At 42.1% G+C, this 21,311-nt stretch overlaps 1 protein-coding gene across 1 annotated transcript in view; it reads left to right on the top strand.

The window, feature by feature from the left end:
* Positions 1 to 5,035: 5,035 nt before the first annotated feature.
* The window catches only part of Tnfsf11 (TNF superfamily member 11), a 31,324-nt gene continuing 15,048 nt past the window's right edge, over positions 5,036 to 21,311 (top strand). The window contains exons 1-2 of the mRNA XM_048340810.1: positions 5,036 to 5,266; positions 13,146 to 13,310. Coding sequence (XP_048196767.1) covers positions 5,036 to 5,266; positions 13,146 to 13,310 — 396 coding nt within the window. The remainder of the gene's footprint in view (positions 5,267 to 13,145; positions 13,311 to 21,311) is intronic.

Here is a 21,311-nt window from a genome sequence, read left to right on the forward strand (position 1 = left end):
TTCCCTCTCTATCCAACTAACCCTCTTCATCCCCCTAGCTAGATGCCCGGATTTCCTTCTAGCAAGTTTACCTGTCTCTTGCCCTACACATCTGAATTCCAACCTCAGCTCAGCCCTAGACAGACATAATTAGATTGCCCATCCCATGCAACCTTCACACTTAAAATCCAACAGTGCTTTCCTATTTTAAAGTTGTTTTCAGTTTTTGTGTTGCTGAAAATAGTATGCTTGAGTGCTTTCTGGTCACAGAAACTATCCTCCAAATAAAAGCTTAATAGGAAACTTGATTGGCTTAGATTGAAGTAGGGGAAGGAATATTTCTGACTGAATAAATAGTGATCTATGTGAATATACAATTTTTATATTGTATATTAAAAGATGTAATGTTTGGAAGATCTCTGGAATTCCTGAACTATTATTTTCTAAATGACCAATTCCTGGTGTTCAAAACCATTCCTGGATAAAAGATCCATTCAAAGAGGAGAAAGAACAGTCTATGTTATTGGAAGAGGGGAAACACATCACCAGTGCTTTCAGATTTCATAGTAAAACTAACACCATAAGTCACACTGTTAAATTTTGATATGGTAGAAAAGGACTCCACAATTACTTCTCTCTTTTCTAGCTATGTGTTTGTGTGAGGCTATATTCTCACCAAATAGTCAAGTAAAGCACTATATCACAACAGATAGAGCACAGAAGTAGACAGAGTAAGGTTGTCCTTTATTAAAGGGATTTGCAAAATATAGTAAGACAGCCTTTTTTCACTAGTAGCTTAGTGTTTCAAAATCTTATTTGTTTTTCATAAAATGTTACATGTTACTTCAAAGGAATAAGGGATGTCATTTCTGAGTTTTCAATATGGTAGATAGCCATTATTTTAGGATTTTGATGTACTTCATTATTTTAAAAATAAATTGTTTGACATATTACTATAGTAATAAATATAAGTCAATTCATGAAAAATTCAGCAGACATGCAATTGTGAAGATATGTTAATGGATTAATTATACACAATATCTTTTGTTTAAGATAAGCTCCAGTTCTTGCTGTAGGATTAACTGCAATCAATATCTTTGTCTCAGAGCCTTCTCTGCATCTTTGCAGTAGTTATAGGCTCCACTATTACATAAAGTTGTCTTTGTACTTAAACTTTACCCTTGAAACACTCATCATGGCTGAGTCAACTGTATATTACAGTTGGTACAATATTTTTTCCTTTCCTCATTGTATAAACCTCATGTTCTATCTCAATGCCCATGCTCCTACAATCTAGCACAATGCTTGTATATAATGTGTATACTGTGTGGGTAGTGTTTACTACTACTACTATTACTACTACTACTACCACCAGTGGGGATCTAATTCATGCTTGCTAGGCCAGTACTCTGCCACATGAGTCTCTGTGATCATCCTATATCTGCTTTCACTTAGCTTTGATTACAGGTGTGTGCCATCATGCCTGCTTATCATGTTTTCTTGCTATCATATTTGTAGAGTGAATGAAGCATGCAAAAGTGTCATGGCAGGAGAAGTTAAGGACACCTTAAGAACAAAAACAGACACTTTGAGTGAAGCAGGGGGACATCTGGAGATGTGACATCTCAGTCATCTCAGTGGAGGCAAAAAGGATAAGTGAGAGAGTCACCCAGATGTGGGGGACGGAGGAAAGCACCCTTTAGATAAGGGTATCACTTGAAAATGATAGCAGAAAAAATGTCTTGAGTCAGCTTGTTGAAGGAGCATTTGAGCCTTTTAATGTCAGGATCTTGGAATGTATGCAACAATTAGAAGTTATTGTTAGTACACATATAATATATAGATGTGTGTGCACATATAATATGCATACGCATATTTTCTTTTAAAGGAAGTTCTGATCCATGTGTACAGAGCTATCCAAGTGAGCCAAGTGAGATGGTAGGCAGTGGAATCAGTGTGGATGTGATTGACACAGGGAAATCATAGTGTGGATTGAGCTTGGAGAGTGGTAGAGGCTTTGAGAATTCCTTCACTCATTTTTTTTCCTTTGCCAGTCCTGGGGCTTGAACTCAGGGCCTGAGCACTGTCCCTGGCTTCTTTTTGCTCAAGGCTAGCACTCTACCACTTGAGCCAAAGCACCACTTTAGGCTTTTTCTATCTATGTGGTGCTGAGGAATTGAACCCAGGGCTTCCTGTATTCGAGACAAGCACTCTACCACTAGGCCATATTCCCAGCCCTCACTCATTTTTTTTTTTTATTCAACAAGAATTTGCTACTCTCCAGCTGACAATATTCTAGGAAATGATGAATGCTGTAGAGGTGAATGATGCAGAAAATGTCCTTGAACATATGGGTTGGTGCATTAATTGGGAAATCAAATGTAGACAGATGAATGAATAAATAAATAAGTGGCCAGGAAAGATCAAAGTACCTGAGAAGGAGCAGTCAGAGGACCGGCTAGAGTTTCCAACCCAGACTATGGGAGTCCACATACAATGGAATGGCATGATCCCTTTACTAAGGTGAAATATCAAATGCCAAAAAGTAGACACGTCTTAGGAAGATATCTTAGGAATGTAATGCATATATTATATCTGAGTTAAGAAGCTCGTGGGTGAAACTTACCTGAACATGATTCAGAAAGGACCTTTTGTTGTAATCTAAAGATTAAGATTTCAAGGAAATCAATACTGTTATAGAAAACTCATTAAAGAGAATGAAAGAGTAAAGTCCTGTGGGTTTAGTTGTTAACAACATATTAAAATAATCTTTAATGCTAATAAAGATTCATCAGAAGGATGAAATATAAAACGGTCTCCTACATGAAGAAGAAAACTAAGAGGAAGGGTGAAGACAAGGAGGAGAAGGAGGAGGAGGAGGAGGAGGAGGAGGAGGAGGAGGAGGAGGAGGAGGAGGAGGAGGAGAAAACAACTGATTTCCCAGTGTTAACTGAGAAAAAGTAGGAAGAGGTGAAGGACTGCATGGGACAGAAGATTAATGCTCTTTCTATGTTAGAGTTTGAAAAATAATTTTCTTTCCCTATCAACGGTATTTTAAAATTAGAACAAATCATTTCATTTGCGCAGGCACATTTCTTTAGTGTTCTGGGTCTCACTATCTAGCTCAATTTGACCTCCACCTTGAGATCTTCCTGCCTCAGATTCTCCAGTGTTGATTACAGCGTGGACAACCATGCCAGCATCCATTTTCAACTAGCTCAACTCAGTCACTCTTCAACACGTAAGGAGACGTAAGCATTCTATTTAGAAGATATGCCTTAAAACTCAGAGATGTGTCTCTTGTGATAAATGCGTTTCCATTAGAAGTGCCCATTCAAGAACTGGGCAGAGGGCTGGGAATATGGCCTAGTGGCAAGAGTGCTTGCCTCATATACATGAGGCCCTAGGTTCAATTCCCCAGCACCACATATACAGAAAATGGCCAGAAGTGGCGCTGTGGCTCAAGTGGCAGAGTGCTAGCCTTGAGCAAAAAGAAGCCAGGGACAGGGACAGTGCTCAGGCCCTGAGTCCAAGCCCCAGGACTGGCCAAAAAAAAAAAAAAAAAGAACTGGGCAGAAAGAGGAGGCGAACAAAGTATAATTTAAAAGGAGGAAACAGCCAGACACTGATGGCTCATCCTTGTGATCCTAGCCACTCAGAAGGCTGAGCTTGGGTAGACAAATTTGAGAGACTCTTATCTCCAATTAACCATCAAAAAGTGTGGCTCCAGTGGCAGAGGGCCAGCCTTGATGAAAAAGCCTAGGCCTGGTAAAAAAAAAAGCTTGAGGCTCAGAGTTCAAGCCCAAGTACCAGCGCACACACACACACACACACACACACACACACACACACACGAGATACCATAAGTTTTATATGTGTTTAAAATTAGCCAGCTCTTCCCCTCCTTCCATTTAAAGATGTGCCAGAATTTGTGAGCATGCTAATATTTTCATATCTCGGGACATAATTTGGAATAGAGGCACTTAAAATGCCTTAGGAGGTTTCCATGCAATGCAGCTAATGCTTTATTATGGGCTTTGTATAATGTCCTCCTTCTCCTCCACCTTCCTCCTCCTCCACCTTCCTCTTCCTTTTCCTCCTCCTCTTCGTTCTTCCTCTCTTCCTGTCTCTGTCTTGGTCTCCGTGTGTGTGTCCCTCTCTCCTTGCTGGCGTTAAGGAGTGCTGCTGAGTGCTGAGATTCCAGGTTTGGTCCACCACTTCTGGCCCACCTCTCATGACTGGATGGACTCACAATCCTTTGGCCTTCCTGTGGGCCTCTCCTTCCCTCCCTCCTTTCCTCCTTCCTCAGTCAGCTATCTGCAGGCTGCCTGCTGTGGGCACTCACTCCCTGCCTCACTAAAGCCACTTTGAAAAGATGCAGAAACAAGGATTTGGGAAGGGAGTTCAGAAATTTTCCATCTCCACAAACACCTGGGGATTTACATCTGGAGCCAGGAGTAGAGGCCAAACCCTTAAGTCGATGAGAATCTTCCCAGCTGAAGTTTGGGAAGGAGTGGATCAGAAGGGTCTTGGAGTGATCACACCTAACGTTCTGGATGGCAATGGGGAAAATGAGCACTTCAGTGAGGGACATGCAGCTCGCCACGAGGGTCCTCCACCCAACCCTCGCCTGCATCCTCCCATCATCCCGGGAAAGGCCTCTGGGGATGCGCAGAGGCTGGAGGCACTGGTCGCACCCACAGCCGCCTCCGAGGCCCCACGGGGAGGGGGAGGAGGGTTTTGGTAAGGGTGAGGGAAAGAGGGAGGGCGAGAGGAAGGAAGCGGGGCAAGAGGTGGGAGTGGAAGAGGCAGCCTGGCCGGGGCTGATTGGCTCTGGAGCCAGCCCTCTCTATGTGGTTTATAAGAGTTGGGGCTGCCCAGGGCGCCCCTGCCCGCTCGGTCACCAGCGCGCCCCTGGAGCCACGGCCCCGGGCATCCAGTGAGCTCTTCACGTCGAGTCCCCGCCTGGCCCAGAGAGTCTGCTCCCCCGCTGCTTTGGAGTTGGCTGGGCGACCTGGGAGAAAAGGAGATCGCCCCAGTGAGCGGGCCGAGCGTCATGCGCCGAGCTAGCCGAGACTACGGCAAGTACCTGCGAGGCTCCGAGGAGATGGGTAGCTGCGGATCCGGTGTCCCGCACGAGACGCCCCTGCACCCCGCGCAGCCTCCCGCGCCCGCCGCGCCGCCCCCGACGCACGCGGCCTCCCGCTCCATGTTCGTGGCGCTCCTGGGGCTGGGGCTGGGCCAGGTGGTCTGCAGCGTGGCTCTGTTCCTGTACTTCCGAGCGCAGGTGAGTGGCCGTGTCCCTACGGCATGCTCACCTCGTCCACGGGCGCCAGCCTGGGTCCCAGCTCCCCAGACCTTGCCTGTTGGGAAAGGGGAAGTGACTTTCAGAGAGGGAGTTGGGGGGCTCGGGCACTGCCCGAGGTCTGCGCACGTGCGCTTCCCCCGGCCCCTGCAGCGCGCAGTGGCACATCTGGCCAGATGTAAGGTGTGACCATCCCCTACCCCACACCTACCTGGAAACAGCACCGGCTGCTCACTTCTTCTGGAAGCGACTGCACACTCGCTCCCTCCTGCATGCCACACGTGGGTGGAGTTAAGATTTGAGCAACGTCTAATCGATTTGGGGAAAAGTTGTGTGCCTTCACAGGGCCCTGGATTCTTTTCCTTCCCGCTTGCCTCTTGATGACCCCGGGTTGACTATTTTGCAGGGATGCCCAGGGTCTAGGTGCTGGAGACGTGCACGGGGGTGGTGCCCAGATATCCAGATGGGCAGGAGGGATAGCTCCAACTCAGGTGTCCCTCTGGTAGTCTGCACTGGAGTGCTCCATGAGCCTGACAGCAGTGAGGTGGGCGGAGGAAGCAAGGTGTGTGTGTGTGTGTGTGTGTGTGTGTGTGTGTGTATGCTTGTGCTTATGATAGCATAGCCTTGCTTCAATCTAGTCAGCAGCCGACCTTTGAAGAGATGAAGAGGCTTTACCCAGAGGGCTCAGTACTGCAGAGAGATGGCAGAAAGGAAGGGGTGAAGTGGTAATATTATGCTTTCTTGGTGGTTTGTGCTCTGTGTTTTCTTGGAAATTGCAGAGCCGTTGGTTGGATTCATTCGGATCTTCTTGTCTGGTGTTGTAAACTCTTTCTCAGAGGAAGTGGGGGTGCTGACTGGGCGTTTTTTTATGGGAAAAGAAAGTTGGGTTTGGACTTCATGGGTTTTCAGATTCAAAGGTGATTCCTCAACCAAGCTGGCTGCCTTAAACTGTGACATTGCTTCCAACACATGGGTTTTTTTTTTTAAACATGTGCCAAGTCTTGATTTCTACTTTTAATCACAGAGGGTTTTTTTGTTAAACATTCATTATCCACAAATTTGCATCTTATATTATTGATGTGGTTTTCTCCTAAAGGAAAAACAGCAATGCTATGAATCATACTTCAGAAAATTGTATTATTAATAGACATAAACGACCTGTTGAAAGGATAATGTTTAAGTGGTTTATTTGCAACCTGAATTACACAAGTCCATGTGAAAGTGACTCCATTTCTATTTTTCTTTCATTGGAGACCTTGGCAGTCAAGAAAGAATGGTTTATCCATTTTCCCAATCCAGCATCTTGCTAACAACCCTATGTAATGCCTTGATCATGCATGACACTAGTAAATGGTGTGTGATAGGACTTCAGAATCACTATTCAATACCTGTATGAAGTAGAGTTGACAGGGGGTACCTCCAGCAAGAGGCCATTATTGATCTAATTCTTGGTCCAAGGAGAGAGCAGTGTTCAGCACCAAAGAGGCATTTCTCTACCTTTGGTCTTTTCTAACACTTGAGGGACATGACATTTTCCTAGCAGTAATAGTGACATGAAGATTCTGTGTAAAAAGAGCAGTAGGGGTTGAACAAGTTCAAGGGACCATGAAAGCTTAGCTTGCCGGAAACCATGCGGAGGAAATTGGCACAGCCATTGTAGGCAAGTGACCAGCTGGGATCAGGTTACAGTTGCTCAGCTTTCTTGAACACTGGGGATGGTCTGAGATGCCTGTCCTTCTGTTGTCACCTTCCATCATATAGCAGTCTAGTGGCAGAGGAATAAAATGAGACACTGAAAAAAAAATGTCCACAAGGTAAACAAGAAGGTCTTCATTTAGAGAATTTAATGTCATCTGATTAGTGAGTGCCATTTTCCTAACTGTAATGGAATTGGGCTTCTCTAAGGTTTTTGCCAGGGGTTGTAATCATTATTCTGAAACCAGTTCTGTAGTGTGTGTGTGTGTGTGTGTGTGTGTGTGTGTGTGTGTGTGTGTGTGCTGGTGCTTGAACTCAGGGGCTTTGTGTTTTTGCTTAGCTTTTTTGCTCTAGGCTGATACTCTATCACTTGAGCCATACCTTCACTTCCAACATGTTTCTGGTTAACTGGGGATAGAAGTCTCTTGGATTTGTCTTCAGAGACTGGCTTTGAGCTAAGAGTTTCAGATCTCAGCCTTCTGAGTAGCTATTATTACAGGTGTGAGCCACCAGTCCTTGGCTGATATTGCATTTTTTAAAGATCATCTAGGAGGAACATGTTTATCTGAATGTACCACTAGGTCTGAGTGAATTTTAAGAGTGTAATATCTACATTTAATACCTAAAGGAATGCTAATTGTTTAGAGGTACATTCTGAACCAATAGCAAATGGAACATCAGGATGTCTAGAATTTGTTTCCTAGTCTATGGGGTAGATAAATGGCGGCTTATAGATGAAGCATTTCCTCTTGGATTGGAAATTACAGAAGCTGGACTATGAACATGTGAGGCTCAGTCTTCAATTCTTTCAACCTTTATATGTTTGGAAGGCTCTCCTTCACAGTTCTAATTAAGAAGATGCGATTTAACTAGTCACTGATTTAACATGTTTGCTTTCATTGATTCCGTTGAATGAGAACTTGGTGCCAAAAAACAAATAGAAGCATTTGGAAAATTGTGGATCCAAGTACTTAGGTCTCTGAATGCATTTGAATGAGAACAAAATCATGCAGCACCAGAGGACATGTTCACAATTCTAATGCAAAGAAAAGAACTAGTCAAGGACCTGTGGCTTATTGCCTGTAATTCTAGCTACTCAGGAGGCTGAAATCTGAGGATCTTGGTTTGAAGTGAGCCCTATCATGAAAGTCTGTGAGACTCTTGTCTCCAATAACTCCCTAACCCCTCAAAAATAGAAATACATATATTTGAGTATTAAAATAAAAGCTTCATGGGGCTGGGGATATAGCCTAGTGGCAAGAGTGCCTGCCTCGGATACATGAGGCCCTAGGTTCGGTTCCCCAGCACCACATATACAGAAAACGGCCAGAAGCGGCGCTGTGGCTCAAGTGGCAGAGTGCTAGCCTTGAGCGGGAAGAAGCCAGGGACAGTGCTCAGGCCCTGAGCCCAAGGCCCAGGACTGGCCAAAAAAAAAAAAAAAAAAAAAAAGCTTCAGCCTTGAGTTCAAGCCCCAGGATTAGTGTGCATGCACACAAGCACACACATACACACACATGCACATACACACAAGAGCTTTGTTTAGAATCAGTTTTATTCTTATAGTTTAAAGGTGGGGGGGGAAAGCTGTGCAAATTTATAAGAAAAAACAGTTTAAGTTAGTGCATTCAGAAGAATGCCTCGAGAAGTATAAAAATTATAGTGACTTAATATTTTTTCCTTTTAACTCATGTTTAAGCTGGGCATGGTAGTACATACTTGTAATCTCAGACCTCACAAGGCAGAGGCAATAGGATGGAAAGTTTGAGGTCAAACTGGATTACAGAACAAGTTTCAGGCCCTTGGGCTACATAGTGAGACTCACTATCTGGGGACAGCAGGGAGAGTCCGCTGGTTTTGACTAATTTATAATGAACTTTCTGGATGTTTCAGATTTGCTGTGCTCAGATCTTCCTCTTTCTCTCTTTCTCTCTTTCTTTCTTTCTCTCTCTTTCTCTCTCTTTCTTTCTTTCTTTCTCTCTCTCTTTCTTTCTTTCTTTCTTTCTTTCTTTCTTTCTTTCTTTCTTTCTTTCTTTCTTTCTTTCTTTCTTTCTTTCTTTCTTTCTTTCTTTCTTTCTTTCTTTCTTTCTTTCTTTCTATGTATGTACTAGGCCCTTTGTAGATTTGCCAAAGTGAAAATGACATGTGGCTTGTGCTATATATTTAACCACATAGTACATACTTTGGTTTGCAAAGGAAAGAAAAAAAATCTTTCTAGAAACTCGCTTGTAAAATGTGTATGTGTTTAACGTCTGTGTAACCACACTCAAAGGGGAAGGGTTTATCTCTAAGATGAGCTTTTCAGAGCCTTTCGAGCTCTTTTCCTTTTTAACTCCTTCCCTTCACCCCCCAGTGAGCCCCTCCCCAGCCTGGTGGCTCTTTACCTAGGACAGCAGCCACTGCTCAGAATCTGACAGGGAGGGAGGTGCCTGGGTCACATAAAGAAGTAGGGCAAGCACCAAGCATCCTGCCTCACTCAACCTGCTGATGATTCTGTGTCGAGGATGATGTATTCCTTTCACAGGCATTCCCTCACTTGAGGAAAATGCACTTTTAGATTTGTGTGTGTGTGTGTGTGTGTGTGTGTGTGTGTGCCAGCCATAGGGTTTGAACTCAGGTCCCTGTACTTCCTAAGCAGATGGCCTAGGAATGCCTCTAGCATATAAATACATTCTAAAGTCCAGTTTTCAAATCAGACCTTCAGGCTTGCTTAGGTACCACAAACTTATTTGGAAATCAGCTTGGCTGTGATCGTTCATGGAACTTGGAATTTTCATGAAGACAGAATCTCCTAGTGTATTTAACTGACTGAACAGGCCTTTCAAATGACTTGCAACATAGCACCTAGTCCGCTTCTAATTTATGATTATGCACATGATCTAATCAAAGGAGAAAAATAGCAGTCGTGCAACTCCTCTGTCCAGACTGCAGTATGCTGAGAAACAAGACACACTCATTGGGCCTCCTGGTGAGCGGTGGTTGGGGCTCCAGTAGAAGTGCTCCAGCCCTGTGGTGTGTTGGCCTTGTTCTGTGAGTGTGTTAGGGCCATACCCCCGAGCCCCTCCCACGCTTCTGTACTAGCTTTTCTCCTGGGCACTAGAGTGACAACATGTGGTCATAGGTTACACATAGATTTCCAAGCTGGGCATTGTGGTTTATGCCTGTAATCCCAGAACATCATGAGTTTCAGGTCAATCTGAGACTTTGTTTAAAAAGCAAACAACTCCCACCCAAAGAACAAAACAAGACAGAAACAGAGAGAGAAAAAGAGAGAGAGAGAGAGAAAGGAAAAAAGTCAGAAGGAAAAAGAAAGTTTAGGTCCTGCAATCATGGTTTCTTTAAGGTAATAAACAGTTGATAAAGTTGAGAACATGCAGTGGATCTGAACTACATATCTGAAGAAATTCAGGGGAGATGTAGTCACTGGCCCTGTCTTAGGGGTGCTGACAGCTGGCCAGGCTGCATGAGGGGAGGAAAAGGGAATGAATGAATGAACTCTGGGCATGGTCATTTTTAAGGAAGGGACAATATTGTTGCATTCTATTTCCTTGTATCAACCATTTTTAACTAATTACTAATAATTGTGAAAAGATATTAAAATTCTTGTCCTGGGAAATTTAGAGACATTTTCATAGCATATTATCAATATGGATTTTAAAGCAGTAGCTCTCAAACTTTTATCTGTTTAAGAAATCACCTTGGCTTTAGTTAAAATGCAGCTTCCCTGGCAGTGTGTCAGGGCAGAGCCTAAGATTCTGCTATTTATTGTTTTTGTTGTACTAGAAATTGAACTTGGGGTCTAGGTATGCTAGGCAAGCCCTCTACCACTTGAACCATACCTTTAGTGCCTTTGAGTTTTGCATTTGAAGCACTCTCTTGCTACATCTTGGCTGGCTGCCCTCAAACTTGCCATTCTCCTACTCCTGCCTTTTGGGTAGCTAGGATTACAGGTGTGCTTATCATGCCTGGCTCCAGATTTGAAAGCATGTGTCTCTGACATGCTTCTAGTGAACCCACGAAGCTGCTGGTGCCTAACTCTCTTTTGGCACTGGCAATGTATGGTCCTACTGCTTCTGTTAGATAGCTCTTAGTTTCCTAGAATGACTTAAGCTTACTCAGTGCTGGAGTCCCTAGGTTTTTTCTCTCTAGCTGCACTGTCCCCTTTGCTCAGCTCTTATCTAGGGATGAGCCAGCTCTGGCCTTTGCACTGCAGTACTTGGCTGAAGTCTGAACCCAATGGGCCTTCACCTCAGGTGCCCAAGCTTTTCTGGTTTTGTGGGGAAACTTACTGTCTCAGTGAGACTTTGTCTTTCCTTCTTCCCTCCCTCCCTCCCTCCCTCCCTCCCTCCCTCCCTCCCTCCCTCCCTCCCTCCCTCCTTCCCTCCCTCCCTCCCTCCCTCCCTTCCTTCCTTCTTTCCTCCCATGTGATTGTGTGCTGTCCTTCTCTAAACACTCATATAGTCTGAATCATATTAATTATTCTAAAATATGAATTGCAAATAGGTTTGCCATGGTGATACCTCCCCCATGCTTATAGATTATTGTTGTATTTAAAAGACCAGACTAATTCAAGTGGAGTGGTAGAGTGGATGCATGTTTATTAAAGGCTATCACTCCATTTTCAGTTTTAAGTATTGCCAAGGTACGTTCTAGTTTATTGCGGATGGTTGGTTGATAAATCTGCACAATTTCCAAATCCAATTAAATCAAGAAGAGACTTCTGATTAAGTTGGACTGAGCTGTAGTTATTACAAGCTTATCAAGATTTTTTCATTCGTATTTCTTTTAGTTTCCATATTTTTAATGTCTTTAAGTGGTCGTGCCAACATTGTAGTTTATGAGAACAATGCATCTTGATCAGTATCATCCATTTTATTATTTTTTTCACTGGGATCTACTACTAAGCAAATGCATGGGAAATACATAGAATTCCTAGGGACAAAAGGACAAGTCAAACTATTATTATTAAAACTGAGAGATGATCATCACTTCCATTTCCTTGGTGGTTGAAATCAGTGCAAAGACTACTGAGCCCCAAAGCAGCCAACAGCCCCTGTGCAGCAGTGACTAAAGACAGACACTTGTGCTTGCCTCCTGCTGCAACCCAGTGATCAGCTAACAATACCACAAGGGGATTTGGAGTAGGAGAGTTCCTTCCTTCTATCTCCAGCTCCTGTCTGTAAGGTCTGCTTATGCAACCCTCCCCACTCTAGTGTGACTATAAATGTCATCCATGCCTTTCAAACACCTTCCGATGGATGTGCCACTCCAGAAAAAGAGACGTGGATGAAAGGTGCAGCTAAGAGAAATCACAATTCTCACATCAAGTTTTGCTAGGAACTAGGAAATGGATTTCTCTCTTGTTTGGTTGATTAAAATATTACTCGAGCATGGGTGGCTCATGCCTCTAATCCTAGCTACTCAGGAGGCTGAGATCCAAGGTCCCTGGTTGTAAGACAGCACGAGCAGCAAAATCCTTGAGAGTTGTATGTCCAGTGAAGCACTAAAATAAGGCAGAAGTGGAGCTGTGGCTCAAAGTGGTAGAGTGCTAGCCTTGAGCAGAAATGCTCAGGGACAGTGCACAGGCCCTGAGTTTAAGCCCCAAGACCAGCGTACGTGCACGCACGTACACATGCATGTACGCGCACACACACACACACACACACACACACACACACTTCACTGAGGAAAAGAAAAGGGCCTGTCATGCATGGTTTAAAGATGATGCTAATGTTGCCTTATTCATGTAGGCTTCATGTTCTAAATCCTCCAGGTGAGCTTCAGGACCCCATCTAACCTGTTGTATAGAGAGAAACTTTTTTCTCTGTCCATATGAAGTGATTTCATTGATGGTGTCCCTTGTCTCTGACTTCATTGTTGTTAGATAATTTTGAGAAGAACCCTGTTAGTGACATGTGTACATTTCTCTTGAAAATCTACCAGAGACATACCTCATGTTGTGGATGGCAGTTAGTTTCTCATCAAAATAACTTAGAAGTCAATGTTTTCATCAACCCAGAGGGTAATTATGTTAACTGTGAATCACTGGGGACATCAAAACTCTTCAAAGGATGAACTTCTCTATTCTCACCACTTTTTACTCAATAGAAGAATAATTAACAATAATCACTCTCGTGTTCTTTTCTGTTTTCTTTTTCTTCCTTCTCAGATGGATCCTAATAGAATAGCAGAAGACAGCACTGAGTGCATTTACAGAATTTTTAGCCTTCGTGAAAATGATATGCAAGACACAAGCGTAGAGAGTGAAGATACCAGATTAATACCAGATTCATGCAGGAGAATTAGACAGGCCTTTCAAGGAGCTGTACAAAAGGTAAGTCAAGGGCTTTTGCTGACACTACAATTCTCAAATATTAAAATTTACTAAGAGCTATTTCTTGTTCTTTTTCTTTTAATAATATGCAAACGAGCCAAAGAAAGTGCTTTAAAGAGATTAGCAAAATCTTCTGATGTTGGTGGTGATTGATTATGGCACCCAGAAACATTCATGCAAATATCCTCTTCATCTTTTCTAAGAGGAGGGACGTACATTAATACTTAGAAAGAGTTCAAAGGTATCTTGTGCTTAGTACATGGATCAGTTTGTTAGTTGGAGTTCTTTGGCCTAGAAATTATTTCTTAGTTTCCCAGAGCTTTCTGGTAGCAATTTGCTTTCCATTTGGCTTTGCAATGGTAGATGCTTTGGTCCACTGTGAATAGGGTTCTAATGAGAAGCAGTTGAAGTAGCCCCTTTGTCATGTGTGGTGAGGAGCTAAACAAGCAGGGCAGGAAGTGATGTGTTGGCAGAGTTAGAAGTTATGTGTTTGTGTTCTCACATTTGGGGAGAGTTAGTTGACTGAAAAGGAGATGGAGACACATAAGACCAATGGTTTTCCTTATACCAATAGCTTAACTGAGAAACCCTGTGGTAACTACTTACTTCCCTGAATTTTACCACCTGGGAACTTGGTAGCCTTAGAATGGTTTTACTTTCTGACTCCAACAAGAATCGAGTAGAACCCAAATATAAAAGCAGCTGTGTGCCTTTTGTATCTGCTCACATATAGGCCTGCATCTACGTACCCACTTATATTCCTCAACTTCTACACTGTCACTCCCTGGGTTAGCTCTTTTCATTCAGAGTACATTGGAAAGTTCTCCTAAAGCTAATGTTTCTTAAGATTTAATAAGTAACTCTTAAACTTGATTCTATTAATTTAAATTATTTATTAAATTAATTCTACTAAATGCTATTAAAAATCCACATAGAGTATGACATGCTTTTTAAAAGAGCGTGTCAGAGCCAGGTGCTGGTAGCTCTGTAATCCTACTTCTCAGGAAACTGAGCTCTGAGGATTGAGGTTCGAAGCCAACTGTGGCAGGAAAGTTGGTGAGACTCTGATCTCCAGTTAATCTCCAATTAATTTTATCTCCAGTAAATACGGAAGTGGAGTTATAGCTCAAGTGCTGGAGTGCCATCCTTGATCACAAAAGCTGAGGGACAGGACACAGGCCCTGAGTTCGAGCCCCAGGACTAGCACCAAAAAAATAAATAAAACATAAAATATAACAACACACAAAAAAGAGAGTGCCAGTCAGAGGTAGAGGAAGAGAGGTGAATATGTTTTGTAAAACAAAAGGTAAATATAACACCAATCAAGTTGAGATTTGCTATTTTGTGTGTGTGTGTCAAATTTAGACACCATTTCCCAGCTTACTTCATTATTTCATGCATCACTAAGAAAGGGCCATCATCAGGTTCTGGTGGTATCTTTATTTTGGAGAAACCACACTGAAAAATTGTGCATCATAGAATCAATAAAGTACATATTATTGGAATATGTATAAAGGATCACATACATCTGAAAGCAGAGTTTCATTGTAATTAATGCACGGTTGCTTAGCTTTGTGTAGTAGATGTGTAAATGTGGTCTTAAATTCACTGACAGTTTTATTTTAAATGATAGCCTTTGAGCTACAGCCACAGTAGTTTTGCTAATCTAGTCACTGCTGTGTTCTGTTTTATATGCATTAATTTTTTTTACCCCATTTGTGAAGCTTATCTCTTAAATACTGAGTATCTACAAATGACCATTTACATGTGCAAGGGATAATCCATTATTTCAAGACTGAATCTCTTAAGATAATGTGGGCTAGGTAAATGATTGGTTACTAATTTTCTGTTTATATTGGCCCATATTGAATCGTACAAAATGAAGTCATAAAAGTTTAATGACATTGATGTTCCAGTTTTTCAGAAGTATCTTTTGAATAAGCTAAATTTGAAACGCATAATCGTGAGAACTGATACCCTTTACATCTACTAATGAGAATGTAAGAATTGCTAGCTCTTTGCTGGGCTAAAAAGAAGACTATATTATCTTATAGATCTTAAAAAGTGAAGATCATAATAGCCCAATAGCTATGCCCTTATGAACACATAAGATGATGCTAAGTGAAATGAACTCCATGTTATGGAAATAAGTGTTATAGTTGTAATTATTTTCATCATGCCATATGAAACCGTACCTTTTTTTTTGTTTGTTTGTTTTTCTTGTATTCCCTTCCTGTGGTTGTCCCTGGGCTATCACTGTATCTCATCTGAGTACCCTGGATACTGTATATATGTATTAGAACTAGGGAAGGGAAAGGGAATATCAAAATCAAGAGACAAAGGATAAAAAGACAAACAATTCCAAAAGCAATACTTACAAAACCATTTGGTGTAAACCCACTGTGTAACTCATGGGGGGGGTGGGGGGAGAGGGAAAAAGGGAGGGGGAGGCGGGAGAAAGTGAGGGAGGAGGTAACAAGGAGATAACACAAGCATGTAAAGTCCTGACAATTATTGCAATATAACTTGGGTAAATATAGCAGAGAGGGCTGGGAATATGGCCTAGTGGCAAGAGCACTTGCCTCCTACACATGAAACTCTCAGTTCGATTCCCCAGCACCACATATATGGAAAACGGCCAGAAGGGGGCGCTGTGGCTCAGGTGGCAGAGTGCTAGCCTTGAGCAAAAAGAAGCCAGGGAAGGTGCTCAGGCCCTGAGTCCAAGGCCCAGGACTGGCCAAAAAAAAAAAAAAGTATAGCAGAGAAATATAACCACAAAAGTACCATCTTCAAGTAGATCTTACTGTGTGTGAGTGTATGTTTGGATATAATTTATTATGAAAGTCTTAAATAAGTAAACATGGTTTGGATTATTAAAAATGGATTGGAACAATGTGTTCACATTTGTTTTCTAGCCAGTGTCTTTGTATTTTATTTTTCTAATTTATATTTTTATTATTTTTAAGTAGCTGTGCAAGGGGTTTCAGTTTAACATGTCAGTTTGTAAGTACAATGCATCTTGCTTTTTAAAAAATTATAGCTTTCCTATGGCTTAATGGTAGAATGCATGCTTAGTATTTGAGAGGCCATGGGTTAAATCCCCAGCCTACCCCATTCCTCACCAAAAATTAAAGTAAAAGTCCTACCCATCCATTATCTTCTAGGGGAAAACAAATTCCAGGCAGTGGAGCCCCCCAACACGATTCTCCCTCCCTGTGCCCTCAGAACCTCTGTTCATTGGCCTACTGCCTTTGAGATTTCAGTCTGCCTGGTTTGACAGTGTAATTGAGGCTTTTTTTGTTTTTTGGCTTCACTTGGGGCTTGAACTCAGGGCCTGAGCACTGACCCTGGCTTCCTTTTGTTCAAGGCTAGCACTCTCCCACTTGAGTCATAGCACCACTTTCAGCTTTTACTGTTTATTTGGTGCTGAGGAATCGAACCCAGGGCTTCATGCATGCTAGACAGGCATTCTACCATTAAGATACATTCCCAGCCCAGGTTTGATAGTGTGAACAGCTGAATTGTACTCAAAGATTTTGATAGCATTGCTATAATGGCAGATTTTTTTTTTTTTTTGCTAGTTGAAATGCTTGTTGGAGGAATGGTTCCTCATTTACAATAAGTAGAACTACTTAAAAGAAATTTAGTAACTGGCAGCCAAGTAGACAAAGACTTAGGAGTAGGCAAGGGTAATTAATGACTCTTCAAAGACAATATAATTTTAGTTATAGTATTAAGACATATAGTATTAATTATACTGTTATGCCAAGACTACAGTATCAGGTATACTACTAGATTATTGTTTAGAACTTTACTTCATTAATTTTCCATTTGCTATAGGACTTGGAGGAGGGACTGTGTAATCATATATACAACCCTTTTTAAAAATTAAGGAGCTATTAACTACTAATATAATATACCAATTATCATAGTATACAAATATATACTGGAGATAGAACTTTCCATTTCTTCTCCCAGACCATATCTTTATGAAGGAGATGAATGTTATTTGTAACTTATTAGCTTCAAGCAACAGCCATTAGGTGCAGATACTGACCTAGGCATTTTGACATACCTTTTTGAGACATATGTAAGGGTTTATTCTTTGCCTAATTTCAGTGGATGATTTGCCAAATGTTTTCTTCTTTGACGAGGATTGCTAGCTGTTGTGACATTTTAGACAACTTGCCAAAGTAGTCAGATTTCTCATTTCTCTTGCTAAAATTCGAATGGATGTATTAGCCATTCAGAAGTAGGTTTGTGTCTGACTTTTAGTTCTGACATAGGTATTGAGCGAGCCCATAAAAGAAAATTACATGTGTGGCTACCATAACTATTGAGAGATCAATTCATCTAGTGGTAATCAATACCAGACATAAGCACAATATTACTTTATATGTGTGCAAAAAGTGGTCCTCACCCAGCCAGTTTGGTCAGACAAGTAATGCTATGTTTTTTTCTCTCCCCTCCCCCATTTTTGTTGTTGTTTGTGGTTAGATTTTCTTGGCTTTGTTTTTTTCCACTTTAGCACAGAACTCTGAAAGTCTCTTAATGATCCAGCTCAACCAACCACAGTCTGTAAAGTCTATCATAACAGTCTACAACAATAAAGACAACATGAACACAGAGCTGATAGCTGATTTGTAAAATGATTCTCGTTTTCAGTTTTGGAAGCCTTCCTGGACTTTGCTTGCTGGCTGGGGTTGGGAGTTTGGTGGGCTCAGGCCTCAGTGAGGACTGCCCTGGAATGGCTGGGAGGACACTCAGCCTCAGAACTGCTGGGTCTCCCATGGAAATCCGTCTGTTTCTGCAGTAACTTCTGGGCCCTCAAAAGTGTGACTCTACTTGACTTCAGCATGTGGAGTTGTTGATTTCACATTGAGAACTTGTTTGCTCAGTCAGAATTCTGAAACTTTACTAGCAAAGGTATTTGGATGAGTGATATACATAGAACAGAGATGAATATAAGAAATTACAGCCAGATATTACATGCCTGTAATCCTAGCTACTCAGGAGGCTAAGATCTGAGGATCACAGTTCGAGGCCAGTTTGGGCAGAAAAGTCCCCATGAGACTCTTATCTCCAATTAACCACTCCAAAAAAAAAAAAAAAAAAAAAAAAAAAAGAAGTACAGCTGTGGCTTAAAGTGGTAGAGTGCTAGCCTTGAGCAAAATAGCTCAGAGACAGCACCCAGGCCCTGAGTTCAAGCACATGACTGACCAAAAAAAAAAAAAAAGTACAGAAATCACCTTATTCTTCAAAAGGAGATCTCCAGGTGTGACCCTTTAGGAGGGAGGAAGGAGGCATGAAGACCTACCTGCGTATATTTAAAATAATCATGGGCTGGGGATGTAGCCTAGTGGCAAGAGTGCCTGCCTCGGATACACGAGGCCCTGGGTTCGATTCCCCAGCACCACATATACAGAAAACGGCCAGAAGCGGCACTGTGGCTCAAGTGGCAGAGTGCTAGCCTTGAGCGGGAAGAAGCCAGGGACGGTGCTCGGGCCCTGAGTCCAAGGCCCAGGACTGGCCAAAAAAAAAAAAAAAAAAAAAAAAAAAAAAAAAATAATCAGTTGATAAAGGCTGGGTTGAAATTGTAAATATTGTAATATAGACACTACACTAATTTTTAAATAAAAATAGTGAGTTTTATTTAAGATATAAGTAAATAAATATGTACATTTGGAAGAAGAAAAATATTTTCTCTGATAAATTTGAAAAGATAGCATGATGGTTCATGCCTGTAATCTTAGTTACTTGAATCTGAGATGTGGATTGTGATTCAAAGCCTGCCTGGGCAGAAAACTGAGACTTTTATCTCCAATTAACCAGCAAAATGCTGAAAGTGTAGATATGTTTCCACATCAAATTTGAGTAAAAAAGCCAAGCTAGAGTGTGAGGTTCTCAGTTCAAGCCCCAGTTCTAGCACACACACACACACACACACACACACACACACACACACGAACAACCAGAAATGTTTATGGAATGAAACTGACAGCTCCATGAAAATAAGCTCTATGAAAATAAGAACACATTTGAATACATTGTGCCCATCTCCCCTCCACCCCCCCAAGGAACAAATGACAAAATAAATGGTGAGGGGCTTATTGAACTCTGTACACTAATACTTCTGAGAGGAATGGAACATAAACTCATAAAGCCATTAAGGAAGGATTAAGCAGGCTCTTAATTATCTGATGTCTCATCAGAGGGGTACTGGATTATAATAGATACAAGAGGCAAGGGCAGCCATACTTCAGTGCCGTTGTAATACAGTCAGTTTCTTCAAGTTCTGTCTTCTCCCTCTCCTCCCAGCTCTTTGACCTTCCCATAGCTGGTTCCCTTTAGATTGTGGGCCTCCAATGTGAACTAAAAACTTGTTTCTGCCTCCTTAGATAGTTACAATTTTTAAAAACTCTTGGATAGCATTCCAGAATATAAAATGTCAACGATGTTAAATGTCGGGCTCCTTTGCCTCTCCCGGCATGGAGATCAAGGCTCTGCTAGGTTTCTCTCCACCCCCTTTTCTCATAGCTAGGATGGGACGGCGGGGTCAGGGCCAACCTCACCCGCACACGGTCTAACGAGAAAGCGTGCCGGCCTCCTTACCGGTAAATAAAGTCAGGCATACGCAAGTCTCGGAGAAAGCTTCCAGAGCCAACTGATTTATTAAGGCGGAGGTAAAGGGAGATGATAGCGAGAGAGGGCGATTGGCCAGGACGCCGATAGGCTGAAAGCTGTCACATGATCCCCTTGAGCTAACGTCACTCGAAAGCGCCGAGCCAGGGCGAGACTGGTAGGCGCCTGGGCGGGTGAGACTGGGAGGCCTTTGGGCTGGCGGGAGAGTTGGGGGGCTGGGTGCAAAGCCAGTTCTTCTGGTTCCGGACCCAGAGAACCGTAGCCTGCTTCTGCATTCCCCAGGGCTGGGGGAAGGGCGTCAAGCCCCCTGCCAAGTCTAAAGGCTGGATCCCACCAGTTAAAGACTACCAATAAATTGTGTACTTGGCTTATCCCAGAGTATAGATATTTGAGCTTCTAAAGATTTACTAGAGAATGGGAGGGAAGGCATGAGACTGGAGAGCTACCTTGATTGAATAATTCACCCTGACCTCAAGTGCTCTCTCTCTCTCTCTCTCTCTCTCTCTCTCTCTCTCTCTCTCTCTCTCTGTCTCTCTCCATTCTCTGGGGGATCAGTATATATTTGCCTTCATCTCCTCCAGAATACATCCTGTAAATGACACTATTCTTTGATATAAAGACCAATGTACCCAAAGATTTTCAATGCTTTGAACATCAATAAAATATTCACGGTTATTTGGTATGGTCTAAGCTGGGTATCAAAGAGTCACAGAAGTTCAGTACCTAAATAAGGCATTTTTTTTCTTTCACATATTAATCCAAAAGTGAGTCGCCCAGGGCTTGGTTGTATTGCTTCTCCTTCCTCAATGTGTTAGATGGAAAAAGTGTAACAAGAAAAAGTGAGGGCAGTACCTGGGAATGAGATATCACTACGAGTGCATCCTATTGGCTGGAAGTTACTCATAAGACCATACTCTGCCTCAAAGGAGTCTGAACAATGTAGTCTCTAGCTGACTGGTCATTTGTCAAAAAAGTATGAGGAAGAGGTTTTTTATAACTAATAAAGGTAAAAAAGAGAAGATTGTGGGGGAGGCGAGGGTAGTATGAGAAGTCTCTGACATTCACTAATTCTAGGTAGGTAGGAAAATACATTCCCTAATGCTGAGTGAATGCTGAGAAGACTTAAATCTATAAAAACTTTTACTGGTCAGGATTTTATTTTTAAAAATTAATTTATTTGAGGATCATTTGTATTACAGGTGAGAAAAAATGTAGAGTAAATTAGACAGTATTTGTTTTTCTGAAGAAGTTTCTTGGGTCCATTTAGACATACGATCCTATGATTTTGATTGCCACTTGCTCAGGTTTTAGTAGTTTTGTGGATTATAGGAGCATTATTGAGCAGTACTGAAATTTGAA

This window comes from Perognathus longimembris, chromosome 3 (genome assembly GCF_023159225.1).
Source record: "Perognathus longimembris pacificus isolate PPM17 chromosome 3, ASM2315922v1, whole genome shotgun sequence".
Classification (NCBI taxonomy): Eukaryota; Metazoa; Chordata; class Mammalia; order Rodentia; family Heteromyidae; genus Perognathus; species Perognathus longimembris.